At 55.8% G+C, this 14,053-nt stretch overlaps 1 protein-coding gene across 13 annotated transcripts in view; it reads left to right on the top strand.

The window, feature by feature from the left end:
- The first annotated feature begins 11,088 nt into the window (after window positions 1-11,088).
- Window positions 11,089-14,053, top strand: part of MSI2 (musashi RNA binding protein 2) — a 173,163-nt gene continuing 170,198 nt past the window's right edge. For 12 of the 13 annotated variants that reach the window (XM_065732130.1, XM_065732129.1, XM_065732128.1 and 9 more), the window contains exons 1-4: window positions 11,089-11,189; window positions 11,299-11,339; window positions 11,410-11,491; window positions 11,690-11,774. In XM_065732130.1, coding sequence (XP_065588202.1) covers window positions 11,128-11,189; window positions 11,299-11,339; window positions 11,410-11,491; window positions 11,690-11,774 — 270 coding nt within the window. In that variant the 5' untranslated portion in view covers window positions 11,089-11,127. Of the gene's footprint in view, window positions 11,190-11,298; window positions 11,340-11,409; window positions 11,492-11,689; window positions 11,775-11,850; window positions 11,967-14,053 lie in introns of those variants that run through there. The other variant, XM_065732131.1, reaches the window with a different exon arrangement.

The following is a 14,053-nucleotide window of genomic DNA, read 5'->3' as shown; positions in this document are numbered from 1 at the left end:
GGGTGGGGGCGAGCAACAAGCAGGTGCTCCCTTCCTCGAGCTGGGGCTGCGTGTCAGGTTGGCTCCGGGGCCGCGTGCAGTGCCGGGTGGGAGCCCCGAGGTGACGGGGGTCCCGAGAAGGGGTTGGGGGTTTGATGGTGCGGCCGAGGACGGTCAGGCTGAGGCGGGCGGGGCCGCTCGGTAAAGCGGGGGGGGGATGGAAAGGAGCGGTCGGGCGCTGCGGTGCCGCTCCGTGACCCGCACAGCCCCGACGTGACCGCCCCCGGCGGCGGAGCTGAGCCCGATCCCGGCCCAGGGGCGGCTCTGAAGCCGCTCTCAGGGGCTTTCCCCTTTGAAAAGCGCTAATTTTATTACGGGCGAAATGAATGAGGTCTCTGGAGACGCCTGATGGGTCGCTTCCTCCTGGAGGGCTTCCCGTCGGCGGGCCGGAGCGCAGGGCCGCGCGTTGGAGCAGATGGAGCTCCGTCTTCGGGGGTGGAAGCCTTTATTGATGGTTGCTCATTTCCTATGAAAGTAAAAATGAATTTCCATCTGTTTTCCTTTGCTGCCGAATCCGGCGGGAGCATCGCATCGCTGTGTCGGTGCGCGGGGGCAGCGCGTGGAGCTCCGCGTTGCGTTGGCTCCCGTGGGAGGGACGGACGGCAGCGCTGCAAAGCGCGGGTGGAAATCGGAGCTGCGTCGGGCACGGGGGGGGCGGGGGGGGGGTACGGCACCTGGGGCTGGAGCGAGAGATGGGGCAGTGCCGGAGCTCGAGGGGCTGCGCTGCCCCACACGGAGCCGCGGGACCCTCCGTCCCTGCCGGGGCTCAGCCCCCATTCCTCAGCCTTTCCTCATAAGGGAGGTGTTCCACGCCCGTTATCATCTCTGTACCCTCCGCTGCACTCTTTCCAGCAGATCCCTGCCCGTTTTGTACCGGGGAGCCCAGAACCGGACACAGTACTCCAGGTGAGGTCTCACCAGGGCGGGGTAGCTCCTCCCCAAGCGCAACGCCCCACACTTGCTCCTGTTAAACCCCGTCCGGTTCCTCTCAGCCCGGCTCCTTCCCGGGGCGGCTCGGAGGCTCTGGCCGCGTCCCGTCCGTCCGTGGGCTGCGGCAGAGGGCACTCGAGCTCCAGCGGAGGATCCCCGCGCGGAGCGGTGCGCGGCGCTGCGGAGCTCCGTTTCCCCGGAGCGGCCCCTCCCGCGCGCATCGCTATCACTGCTCGCGCGGATTTGTCCTTATCAGCGCCCGGACCCGAGCTGATAAAGCGCTGCTTTTCGCTCCGCGGAGTCCGGCCCCTCACTGGAATGGCTTTATTTTGCTTATTTTTGTTAGTGGAACGCTTAAACAGCGTGAACGCAAGGTTTTGGTTTTGGTAATCAAGTGCAAACGGAGGCTCAGAGATCTCCAGTAGGAAGCAATGAAGTGCCGGGGCTGTGCTGGCTCGTCCCAGCTGCTGCCTTAGCCTGGGATCTAAATGCACTTTGCAGATTTACTGTAACAGTGGTCACTTTTGTATTTGGAAGTGTATCTTGGCACCTGCTAAAAATATCGAGAGCTCGAGGCCTTCTTGTTTTCCTTCCAGCAGCAGCCAGTGCTGTATACCTCCTAGGACAGCTGCCTGTGCTCAGGGGCAGGCTGTCTGAACTGGCTTGCAAAAGCAGAAGTCCTTGCACAGATGAGTCAGAAACTGAGGCCCCGTGGCGGTGTTCATGCAGGCACGCACAATCCGTGTGCATTTGAGGGCTCTTTTTGCCTCCCATGGCGTCCTGTGCTGCTCCAGTCCCCACAAGCACTGGGTTTTCTTCCCTTAGATGCCTTTGTGTACTGTAAATGTAATACCAGCTGGGCAGTTGCCTTCCCAGTGACGCTCGGGTAGCCCCTGGACTGGGGCACACAGCCCAGACCCAAGGCAGCACTCACCACGCTGGTGTGGGTGTCCTGGCCCCCATCCTTGTGTGCCTGGGCTCCAACACACTGAAATGAGGGGAAAAAAATGCTCCTTCTGACTCTGCTGTGGTCCCCTGAGCCCCGGCAGCAGCTCATGGGAAGGACGCAGGCAGCCCCGTGGGTTCCCATCAACAGCATGGTGACCTCCCGGTCAGTGCGTGTGCCCTGTGCCCTCTCTCCTCCACTCATCTGACTGCAGTAATGGAAGGGCCAAGTGCTGATTACCTTTCTGTAGCCTTTGTCAGTTGCCAATCAGATGTGTCTGCTTTGGGGGTTTGCTTTGTCTCCTGGTCGCTGTGACGATGCAGGATGCTCCATCCCGCTGTAATTACGGTTCCATCATTGTCTTGGCATGAAAACATCTGCTGTCTCTCTGCGATCTCCACTTCTCCTATTTCTTTGGAGAATTTCATGGATCGCAGTGACCTTCTATTTTCCATAACATCTCATGCATCTCAGTGTACACAGCTGTTCTCTTGCTTTCCTGTCTCTCCATCTATCCCTTTTTTTCCATCAGCATCTCCAATGCACTCAGCATTTCACTCATCTGCTTATCAAATCAATATCTCACCTGCCACCTCCTCCACGTCGCAGCCGCTGTAAACACGGTGCCTTTGCACCCAAGTTCCTGGGCAGCTCTCCTCTCTCAGTGTGATTATCTTCCAGCTCACGTCTCAAGTCTTTGTTCCTCGCATTTAACATTTTAAAGTTAATTTTCTCAGCCTTTCCATGTTGATCATGTTGTGCTGTGTGCTTTGAGTGAGGCTGATGGCGTAGAGGGAGAGGAGTGGGGCGGCCCGTGGGGCTCAGCCACAGCAGCAGAGGGGACGGAGCAATGTGGGTTTGTGTTCTACTCTGGTGTGACCTTGGTTCAACAGCATCACTCCGTGAGTATGATGAACAGAGATACTTCAGTTTTTATTCCATTCTGGCACTTTTTATTGCTAGGACCTTACCGTGATGCCTATTCTCTTAAAAAATAATAATAAAAAATTCAGCTCTATAACTGCTGCAGAAGAACTAATAAAACTCCCGGGTATGACAGGGCCTTAAATCTCTTTGCTTTGTTCCCTGTGTGCTGATGAACCTCCCAGTGCTCTGCCTGCACCCACCCCCCCCGACCCCACGTTGTGGCTGCTGGGACCCGGCTGTGCCCGCTCACAGCACAACTGAGAATACTGAAGGTCTGGGTTTTTTTTGTTACTTGCCCTCATCCCATGGTCTGTCCACGTCTGAGCTAGGAATGTCATATTCTTGAAAGACTCTGCAGAAGTTTGGCACCTGGAATGTGTGGCTGAAGAATGGCTATTTGTACGTAGACAGAGGAGAGGGCAGAGAGCAGGAAGCAGGGTGGAGATGAGTGAATCGTGCCGTAGCTTCTTAGGTGGACGGAAATAACGCCGTGCATATATCATCATTTTTTCCCCTTTCAGGAGTATAGCTGCTTATGCAGGGATGGCTCGGGTACTTTTTCATACAGATATGCATTATATGTGGGTACTTATACATAAATAACGCTGTAAAATCATACATTGAGGGACCTGTTCATCCCCAAAGAGTTATGTGGTTGTCAGAAGGTGTAATGGCTTCCCGATTCAGGGCACAAAAGGCTCCTATGGAGATTCAGAGCTGCGCGTGGCCACAAGTACAGCACTCTGTGTCCTTGTCCAGGCAAAGCTGCCGTGCTCCTGGAAAGCCCCGGATCTGCTGGCAGGGAAGAGTGTGCTGGGAGCACTGTGCCGAGGGCTGTGCCTCCTGTCTCCACTGCTCTGTGCCTCTGTCTCTGGAGCAAAGCACAGCAGTGCCTGGCACCGGAACGGGCCAAGCATCGCTCCGGAATGGGTGAAGGCAGAAGAAAACAAATGGAAATCAAATAAGGGATAAACGCTATCGGAAATAATCTCCGTCGCTTAATGTGCCCCAGTGACTCTGCAGTAATTGCTGTTTCCTGGCCGTGTCCAGATGCACCGAACAATGTTCTCCCTGTTTCCTTTCTGTGCACTCGCGATCTCTCAGTGACCTGGTTGGCCACTTCTCCCTCCCACTTTGCCTCTTAATTCCCCCTCAATTTTCTCGTGGAGTTTGTATTTTTCCCCCAACAATGTCTCAGAGGAATCACAAATGTGTAATGTGTGTCCCGACGCTTGTATTTTAATAGCGCGAAGCAAACCACATCAGCACAGGCAATTTCACATTCAACACATTATTGCTATTTAAAGTGCAGAGGTATAAAAATGATTGGCAATCCCGCTCTGCCAGCAATCGCGGGCTGCTGCCGGCTGCCAGATTGTGATTTTTTAATATTAGCTGCTCCGTGCAGTCATTCCCTCACCTTTGACTTGCAGATTTCCTAGCGTTGAAATAGCAAAATCATTTCTGGTTGCAACAGACGCATTGCTTGCTGCTGAAAAGAAGTAATTATAATTAAACACACATGTGCCAATACGTACCCATATGCATCGATAGAGCGTGGGGCGGCTGCTCGGTTTTTCCAGCTGACCAACCGTTTGCATTTCCCCTCCTGCAGCCATAGCAGGTGAGCAAAAAGGGGCGAGAAGTAACTGTGAGGTTTTGCAACTTCCATGCAACTCAAGGAAGGAGAAGACTTCAATGGGATGGAGCTCTGATAGCCGTTGCTGCCCATCCCCTGCTCTTGAGGTGCTCACAGCGGGGCTGGAGCAGGGCCTGTGTTCAGCAGCTGACCTGAGCTGTCAGAGCCAACAGTGCAAGTGTCCAAAAGTTTCTGAAAATAATAAATTAAAATGTACTGGCTGTCCTGAGCGTGTTCTTGCTGGTGGACGTTCGGCTGCTGAGAGCCTAACGCTGTGTGAAGAGCAATGCATCACTGGAGCAGTGCTGCTCTGATGATGCATTACACAATACATCATGAGGGCGACAGCGCTGTAATGATGTATGGCTCCGAGAGGACCCAGTGAGAGCAGGTCCAGGAGGCTTCGTCCATTCCAGCTCAGGATCACCCAAACGTTCAAGTGTTGTTTCCTACTGTTGGAAGAGCATCCTTATTAGAAGTAGCGTGGGCCCACAGGCACGGATCCCGAGTGATCTGCGGATGCTGATTCTGAGGGATGCAGCTGAAGTGCTCTCAGGTGCCACGTGAATGAACGTCCCCTCCTGGAGCACCACCTCACACAGCCACGGCTCCGTGAGCAAAGTGCTCCGGCACTGCCGGGAACAGCAGCACCACAGAGGGGCAGTGCCCGTACCGTGGCTCTGAGCGTGGGGGGACGCAGCCCCGGGCAGCATGCTGTGTGCCACAGCATTTTGGCTGTGCCACGTTTTCCCATTGGTATTTTTACAGATGATGTACGAGGCTGCTGCCAGCCTTGGCCTCCAAGCAAAACACGTCGTCCTTTGTCCATTGACCACGCACACTGTTTGAAGGGATCGTCCTCTAGATTACTTCTATTTGTTGTCTCATATCAAAGCCCAGAGGTCACATTTTTCAAGTTCTTTCCTTGGAGCTTCAGAGACTGTGCATTTACTTTAAACAAAAAGAAAAGGCAAAAAACAGCATTTTTAGGAAGTCGCTCCCCGCCCAGGGACTCGGGAAGGCTCTGAATATCCGTGCCACAGTGATACTCCCAGTTCAGCTTAAAAGCAGCTTGGTTTTACTGAGCTACCACCACTGGTCCCTAAGTGTGAATGCTGCACATTTGTAATTGTGGCTGCTCAAAAAGCCATGAGCACCCACCTCGTATTTCCAGCCAATTAGATGTATAACCGACCTGTGCTGATGAGGCTTAAGCGGACTTGGGGGTGCTCACACCGCGGCCCCACGGCTGAGCTGGGTCTGCTCGAGGCGATGCAGGCGTTGGTGTGAGGCCGGGCAGCTCCTGCACGGTGTGGGAGGGCACAGTCCTTTCTGTGCTGGATTTGGGGGGCTGCTCACACACTGGGTGGGAGAAGTGTCGTGGCTCCGTGGGATGGTGGCAGCTCGGGGCTGTGGGGCAGTGTGTCCCTGCCGGTGTTGGTCTGGCCTCGTGTCACCTCCTGGAGGATACACAGCACCGAATGCAGCGCTGAGCTGGAGTGGGAGAGCTGGCTCCTCATCCGGTCAGAGTAACCCATGGGGGGTTCTGAGTCACTGGGAGCGAGCACTCCGCAGCTCAGCACTCCTCGTGTGAGCTCTGCTCTGTGGTCTGGGGGCTGTGCACAGCTCTGTGCACTCCTCGGGGGTACTGCGACCAAGTGTGGCAGGTGGGGGTGCAGAAGGAGAAACAAAGGGCCCAGTGTTGCTATTGATTTTGTCACACAAAATTGCTTTTATGGGTTTTGCTTTCCTAAAGTCAGCTTGAACTATTTGTATAGCTCGATCTTACCATTGACAAAAACTCCAGCTGAACTTTGGCCAGGAAGGGACAGGTAGATCAGGACTCGTTGCTTAATTATGTTTACATGTATACTACTGTAGTAGATCTTCACTTCCTCAAGAGTGACTTTCCATTGCACTTTAATTTTATAGAACAATATGAAAGACATGAATCTTCATGAAGCTGCTCCTCGTGCAGCAGAGGCCGTGCAACGTTTGCAGCCTCTGCTCTCCATCACACGAAGTCCCGGGGGAGGTTCAAGGTAGATCCTTGCCATCTCTGCTTCGCAGCCTCGAAAAGCTCAATAAATAAAGCAGGAAGTTGGCAAAGCTCTGATTCAGCAAAGGTGCGAGCACAAGCTCGGCATTAACCTCTGCTTCAGCTGATTCAGAATGAGGGAGTTAATCTGATGGCAGCCCCGGAGCCAGAGCAGAATGTGGGGCCTGGGCAGCTGGAGCATCAGGGCTTTAAATCTGAGGGCAGCAGGTGCTTCAGGACGAGGAATTTCTGAAATGAGGGTAGAGAACAAAGAATGGGCATGGTGAGAAAGGGTGCTCTGAGCCATGGGACATCCCTGGGGGGGACAGGGACTGGCAGGAACAGGATGAGCAGAGCAGGGTGCGGGCTTCTGCAGCTGTGCTGTGCGGAGGGCCGTGGGGCACAGCTCTATGAGCAGGGTGCAGCGAGCGGGCACTGGGCCTGTCTGCCCAGCTCTTTGTGCTTCTGCGACCTGTGACTCCATCGTGATGCTGTTTATATTCAATTGTGGTGTTTTACTGTAGTTATGGCTACATTTAGAAGGCACATTTCTTCCTGACGTACACTGCTGGAATCTGAGATGCGTTCGGAGGCCGCGTACAGCCGTGCCACGCACCACGGCGAGCACAGAGAGGTGAGCAACAGCAACAGGTTGTGCCAAAGGGGAGTGCAGGACATAACTGCGTCCTGTGGAATGATCTCTGCCCGTTCTGCCCCTGCTGCCCTGTCCCTGTGTGCTGCCAGCTCTGTGCTCTGCCGAGGTGTCGCAGCCTCGGCCGCTCCATGGCCGGGGCACTCCGGACGTCCCCTCCATCTGCAGAGTGGCTCTGGGGCTCTGACCTGTCAGTGTTCTGCAGCAGCTTTGCTCTGCTGGTTGGAAACATACAGCAACGATGCCCTCCTGGGAGCAACTTGCTTTCCCTGCCCCTAATTCAGCTTCAGATTTGTGAATTTTAAAGTGCGTATTGTGTACGTACAGGTGTGCTCGTATCTATACCGACACGTTCTGCAGTAGTTCTCCTTGGATGCTCTTGCTTTCTCCTACAATCAATTTTTTTGAATGACACGGAGCTGATAATGAATGTGGTTTCAGTGCCAAATGATCGGGCTGGCTCGACTCATTCCACCTCTCCTGGTTTTGAGCAAGAATGTGAGGACTCGCTGTGTCTATTTCAGATTCCATCATGAAAGGAATAATTGAGATTGAGATTCTTACTCACTCAATGCAGAAGGTCAGGGAATTAATGCTGTGTTACATCCAGACCATTCATTTACTGTGCCTCCTTTTTTAACAGTCTATAGGGGAAAACAAATGTGCCACAGAGAACGTAACGCATCTCTGATGCCACGCACATCGCCAGGCTCTGATAATGCACACTGTTTGTCTTTATTCTGGGGGTGTTCCAGGGCAGTTTTATCATCATAATTGATTAGTGGCTACAGGAAAAAAAATATTCCAGGAGTAACAGGAAGAAATGAATCCAGTGAAACCATTGACTCAGTTGTAGCATTGATCTGCTTCTGGAAATTATTTATAGGAAAAGATTCACAGTTAATAATATTAGTTTGGACCTTTGGAACAGTTTATCAGAGGATCTCAAAGGCCTTTACTAACAGTTAATCAAGTAGAAAAGTAAGGTAGAGCCTCATTTCAGGAGAGGGAAGGCAGCTGGATTCCTGGCACAGCTCAGGCCACGGATGTGGCCCAAGAAGTGCATCTCCAAGGATGCAGTGGCAGCAAAAGGCTGTGGCACTGCCCAGGGGCTTCAGGAGCTGCAGTCGGGGAAGGTCCTGTGCTGTTTTTGTTTTTAGCTTAATTGATCTGTACCCTGCACTCCTGCCTGCAGGAGAAAGGACACGTCTGAAAAGAGCGGGAGCTTTTCTTTAAAGCCATCTGCTTGGCTTTCCTGGTGCACACAGACAACACTGCCTGGAAGTAGTAAATAGAATTAAACACTGTAGTTCTGAAAAACAGAGTTCTCAGCGCTGTCTGTTGATTTCAAAGCTGACGAAAACAAAGCAAGCTTTGAAATCTTTCCTCACCAAGCTCTCTTCCCCCCTTCCTTATCATCTAAAAGATGGGCCTGATAATATTTGGTTTTTATTCTTCTTTTGAAACAGTTGAAAAAAAAATGATGCTCTTGCAATTAAGATGAAAATCCCAATGATTTTAATAAGGTCAGCGCCATGTCTTCATTAGCAAGATGCTGAAATAACCTGATGCAGATCTGGAACCGCCGCTGAGAAAAGCTTCATTCTCCCCCCGACGCGTGGAGCCACATCTGCAGCAGTGTGAGCACGGTGACAGCTCTGGCACAGCCCATTGAGTGCAGGAGCTGCACGCTGTCCTTTCCTGTCCTCCTTCACGCTGCAGCCCAACTCAGTGGCTTTGGTTGGTTTGTTCCTGGCAGAGGATCCTCCTCACTCACCTGCGACCCTCGGCCAAGGGCAGGGCAGGGTTCTGCTGCTGTGTTTGAATCATAGAACCACCAAGGCTGGAAAAGACCTCCAAGGTCATCCTGTCCAACCGTCCACCCACCGCCGATGTTTCCCCCTAAGCCGTGTCCCTCGGTGCCACATCTGAATGTTTCTTGAACACCTCTGAGGACGGTGACCCAGCACTCTCCGGGCAGTGTGTTCCAGCACCTGACCTCTCTACTGTCAAAGAAACGTTTCCTAATACCCATCCTGACCCTCCCCTGGAGCAAGGTGAGGCCGTTCCCTCCCGTCCCAGTTGGCAGCTGGCAGCGGGGCTGGCAGCTGGGTCGTGCTCACCATCAGGAGCTGCAGTTGGTTGTCAAGGGACAGAGAGCCTTAAAAAGCAAAACCAAAACTGGTCTGCTCCCTGTTGAACTTCTGCCTGTGGGTACTGCAACCGAAGCTGTGGGCACTTTGCAGTCTGTGCCCACGTGGGCCCCCAGGGCCCCTCTGCCTCAGGGGGAGCGGTTCTGCAGAGAGGCAGCAACGCAGCAATTGTTTGCAATGACATATTCTGCATTTTAAACCATCTCTGATTTCCTGGCAGCTCCCCCGTGCATTGCCCCTCCGTAAAGCTGTCCAAATAACATTTGTCAGGTGGGGCCGTGGCCGAGCAGCAGCAGGCCAGCCCGCAGCGCGCCGTTAGTGATCAGGGACCTCCGAAGCCCACCGGCCGATCAATCTCAAGAACTTATTAAATGATAGATGGAATATAATATAAGTCATTATTTCTTCCCCATGCACGGAAATGAATTATTCAGTAAAGATTTAGATCCTTTTTATTATGACACTGAATTTATAGCGCACACAGCACATAAATGCAGATTGCTCCGTGGCGCGGCCGCGTGCGGAGCTGTCGGAGGGTGCGGGGCAGTGTCCTTCCCAAACTCAGTGCCCCCCAACGCTGCTCCCTGGTTTGGCAGCCCAACATCTGTATTTCATGGAGTCACAGAACCGCTGGGCATGGAAAAGACCACGAACACTAAGTCCAACCCGTGGATCTGAACACGAGGAGGGGCGGTGACCCCCGCGCCGTGGGCAGCTGTGGCAGTGCCCGAGTGCTGATCAGAAGAAACTTGTCAGGAATTTCAGACACTTGGGCTGCCAGGACCCGTGTGCTGCGGGCGAGAGGCAGGCATTGCTCGGCCCTACGAAGCTTCCCGCACATCTCCATTCCCAAGGGCCGCGTGTCCGATCTCAGCTGTGAGCGGCAGGTGCTGCGCGGGGGTGCGGTGTTCCCAAAGCTGCTGCTGCTATCGGTAACTTTCCTCGTTAACGGAACTAACACTGCAACTTTTAATTGCGCAGCTTGGGACGGCAGAAGTTAAGTTTGCAGTTCGTTAGCTCCTCCTGGAAGTCCGTCGGGAACTCGGGTCCTCAGCACGGGCGGCCCGAGAGGAGCAGAGCACGGGGTGGGAGCGGACGGGGGTGGGCGTCACCGGCGGGCGCAGCATTTGGGGCCCCGGGGTGCGGAGCGCTGGCGCTGTGGGCGCTGTGGGGGTGCGCCGGGATGTCGGCCCCTGACAAGCGGGGGCACCGCGATGTTATTGACACCCACGGGGCCCCGTCCGCCCGCTCGCGGGTTCGGTCACGGGTGAAGCGCCGCCTCCCCCCCATCCCGCGCCCGCCCTCGCGGAGCGGCGCTCCCTCAACCCACGGGCCGAGCGGAACAAGCCCAGCGCTGCCGGGCACGCGCCCGGGGGAGCTGCGGCGCCGGGGGCGCGCGCGGAGCGAGGGAGGGCGCGCGCGGCGGTGACGTCACGCAGGGCCACGCGACGGCGGCGGCCCCGCCCCGTGGCGCGCGGGCGGGGGGGCGGCGCGGCGCGCGGGATGGAGGGAGGAGAGGATGGTGGCGGGGGGGGCGGGACGCGCGGCGCTGAGCTAAGCCGAGCCCACGTGTGACGGATCTTGGCCGCTTCCCCGGCGCCGCTCCAGTGAGGTCCTCCGGTAGCGGAGGGAGGAGGAGGAGGAGGAGGAGGAGGAGGAGGGGGGAAGGGTAGGGAAGGGAAGGGAAGGAGGGGAGCGGAGCGGAACCGCAGCGAGCCGGGCCGGGCCGGGGGGGCGGCAGCGGCGGGCGGGGGGGGGGGGGGTCTCTCGCTCGGCGCGGATCGCTGCGGGCTCCGCGCGGCCATGGAGGCGGACGGGAGCCAGGCGACCTCGGGCGGCCCCGGCGAGGCGCAGCACGACCCCGGGTAAGTGTGCGGGCGGGGGGGCCCCCCCCCGGCCCCGCTCCGCGCCGTGCCCCGTCAAAATGGCCGATGGCGGCCCGGCGCTGAGCCCCGCTCCGCTCTCTCCCCCCAGCAAGATGTTCATCGGCGGCCTCAGCTGGCAGACCTCCCCAGGTAGGCGCCGCGCCCGCCCCCCCGCCCCCCCTCCGCGCCCGCGCTGCCCCCCGCTCTCCTCTCCCCGCAGACAGCCTCCGCGACTACTTCAGCAAATTCGGGGAGATCCGGGAGTGCATGGTCATGCGGGACCCCACCACCAAGCGCTCCAGGTAAGCCGCCCCCTCTCTCCCTCCCTCCCCCTTTCCTTCCCCCCCCCTCCCTCCCCCCATCCCCCTCTCCGCCCTCCCCCCCGTCAAAACTTTGCGGCCCGGCCCGGGGCCGCCCCGCGGAACAAAGCGGCGTTGCGGGCGCTGCGGTTCCCCCGGTGCTCATCGCCCCCCGCCCGTCTCCGCTCTTTGTCTCGGCAGAGGCTTCGGCTTCGTGACGTTCGCGGACCCGGGCAGCGTGGACAAGGTGCTGGCCCAGCCGCACCACGAGCTGGACTCCAAGACGGTAGGTGGCCGTCCCCGGCGCCGCTCCGGACTCGGCTCCAACTCGCGAAAGCGGCAACTTTTTGATTTTATTTTCCTTTTTTAATTTTTTTTAATTTTTTTTCCGCTTTAACCCGAATTGTCCCTGCCGGCCGCTGGCTCCTCCCCACCGCCTCACGTTCTGTCGAGCGATGACATTGAAAAAAATCCCAGGGTGAGACGTAACTTTTTTGTGGCGTTGCGCTGCAGAAGGTTTCCTGAGGGGAACTTCGCGTGGGGCGATGGGTGATGGCCCCGTCCGTCCCGGGGCCGCCCGCAGCCGCCCCGTCCCCTGTGCTGGGGCCGCTCCCGGAGCCCTCGGTCGGGGGTCTCCGTGGCATTCACGCGTTGATCGCGGAGGGGAGGAGGGCTGCGCGAGCCCCGGTTGGCTGTTTCTAAGAAGCTTTATTGCTACAGTTGCTCTCCGGTGGATAACGTGACATTATTCAACTGATCTATTTTTTTTTATTTTTTCTAATGAACGTTTGAAAGAAAAACAAAAGCCCAGGGGAATTCCCCCCTTCCCCCACGCCGCGGCTTTTCAGTGCTGTGTCCGCCCCCCCCCGCCCCCCACACACACACACCCAGGGCTGTGCCGGGGGCTGAAGTTTGCGGTCCACACCTCATCTCCGCGCTGTGCCCGGCAGCGGCGTGGGGAGGACGCCGGTAGAGGTCATTTCTGCTCCGGTGCCGCTCGATGTGAGCAGGGCTGTGCTGGGATGGCGGGGCCGTGGGGCTCAGCCCTGCCTGAGGAGCTGGAGCATCCGCTGTGTGCCGGTGCCGAGGGCAGTGTCAGCAGGCCCAGCACGGCGCGTGGTGCTTAGCGGGGTTCATGTGAAGCACGAAGCCCCCAGGAAGGAGCTGTGGGACGTAATGCTCGAGTCCGACCGACAGATTCTGCTGGGCCTGTCCGAGCACGCAGCCCCGGCCTCCGCGTGCCTCGATAATTTGATTTGGGGTTTAATCAGATACGGTGCAATCACCGATCTGACCGCGCTCCAGAGATTAAAGTCACCAGAGCTCGGTGTGCAGCCGCGCTCTGTGTGTTTTTAAAGACAAAATTGTTTAGGAAGAACAACGGCAAACAATATCTGAACAAGAGTTTAAAAAATGCCAGGAGGGCACCCTCTCTTCCTCTGTCCATAATTACGTCCTCCCCCAGCGTTGCCCCGCTGTGGCACTGAGTCCCTGTGGTGTATTAGTTTGCTTTGCTTGGGGGGAGGGGTGGAAAGCTTGGCGAGGGCGAGCGTGCCTCAGTGCGACCGTGTGGGAGCGATGGAGGCCATTCTAAAAGAAGTCCCTCTGGGCTGTGGAGCGCAGGGCACGGCTCGGCCCGGCCCAGCCCGCTCGTCGTCGGCGCGTTGCAGTGACTGCTCGGTGTAACATAGCATTTGACTCTGTTTCAACGTTCAGCGCAGGAGGCAGATCGGTTGGGTATTGGCATGGAAACGTCGCTCTTGTTTACAGTTACGTTAAAAGCTTTGTTTAGGTAATGGCCATTCATATCAGAAATAGTATTATAGTCATTTCCTAGAGGACTTGTAGATACAGTAAGTAGAATTGTACCTAACTAACTCATTTATTATCACGTGTTTTTTTTTTTGTAGAGATTTTTTTTTTGTTGGTTGTTGAAGTAGCTGACAGGGTTATGCAAAAGGTATGGATGTGCCATGTGGGGTGCTGGGTGCCTCTGGTGTTCGGCAGAAAGTTTGCACGAGGGAGAGCTCGGTTGCTGAGGAGGTGCTGTTGCTGTGGTGCAGAGAGCTCTGTGCTCTTTGGACCGACCTTCAGAAACGCACAGTTTGCTGCAGAATTGAATGGCTTTTCTGCTTTCTGCCGGTGGGACTGTGCTGTCCTGGTGGGACTGGTGTTGTTTTGGCAAGAAGTTTCTCTTTGGAAGCGGCTGCGGGAACGTGCCCGCTCACCTCTGCCTTTGGGAGCCCACATGGGCCATCCATACCTGTTGTATCGCCCCAGTAGACAGATGCTAGTCAGTGCTGGATGTATTCGTAGATAATGTTAATCTCTATGAAAAAGGTTAGCTTTCTAGTTTAAAAAAGTTTACTTTTTTAATGCTTTTTGAACAAAAAAAGTGGCACGCAATCACTCATTTCTCAGGTGTGTTCTATTTGTATCTGAAGCAGACAAATCAGTGATCAGCTGCACTTCAAATGCTGGCGCTGTTTGCAGTTGTGATGTATTAATTGAATAGAGCTTCTCTTTGGGAGAGGTTATTTGTCAGAGAGATCACCGCAGGAAGAA

Source organism: Cyrtonyx montezumae, unplaced genomic scaffold (assembly GCF_038088225.1).
Source record: "Cyrtonyx montezumae isolate F1298 unplaced genomic scaffold, pur_monq_1.0 scaffold_15, whole genome shotgun sequence".
NCBI classification, from domain to species: Eukaryota; Metazoa; Chordata; class Aves; order Galliformes; family Odontophoridae; genus Cyrtonyx; species Cyrtonyx montezumae.
This window is presented reverse-complemented; position numbering and strand designations above follow the sequence as displayed.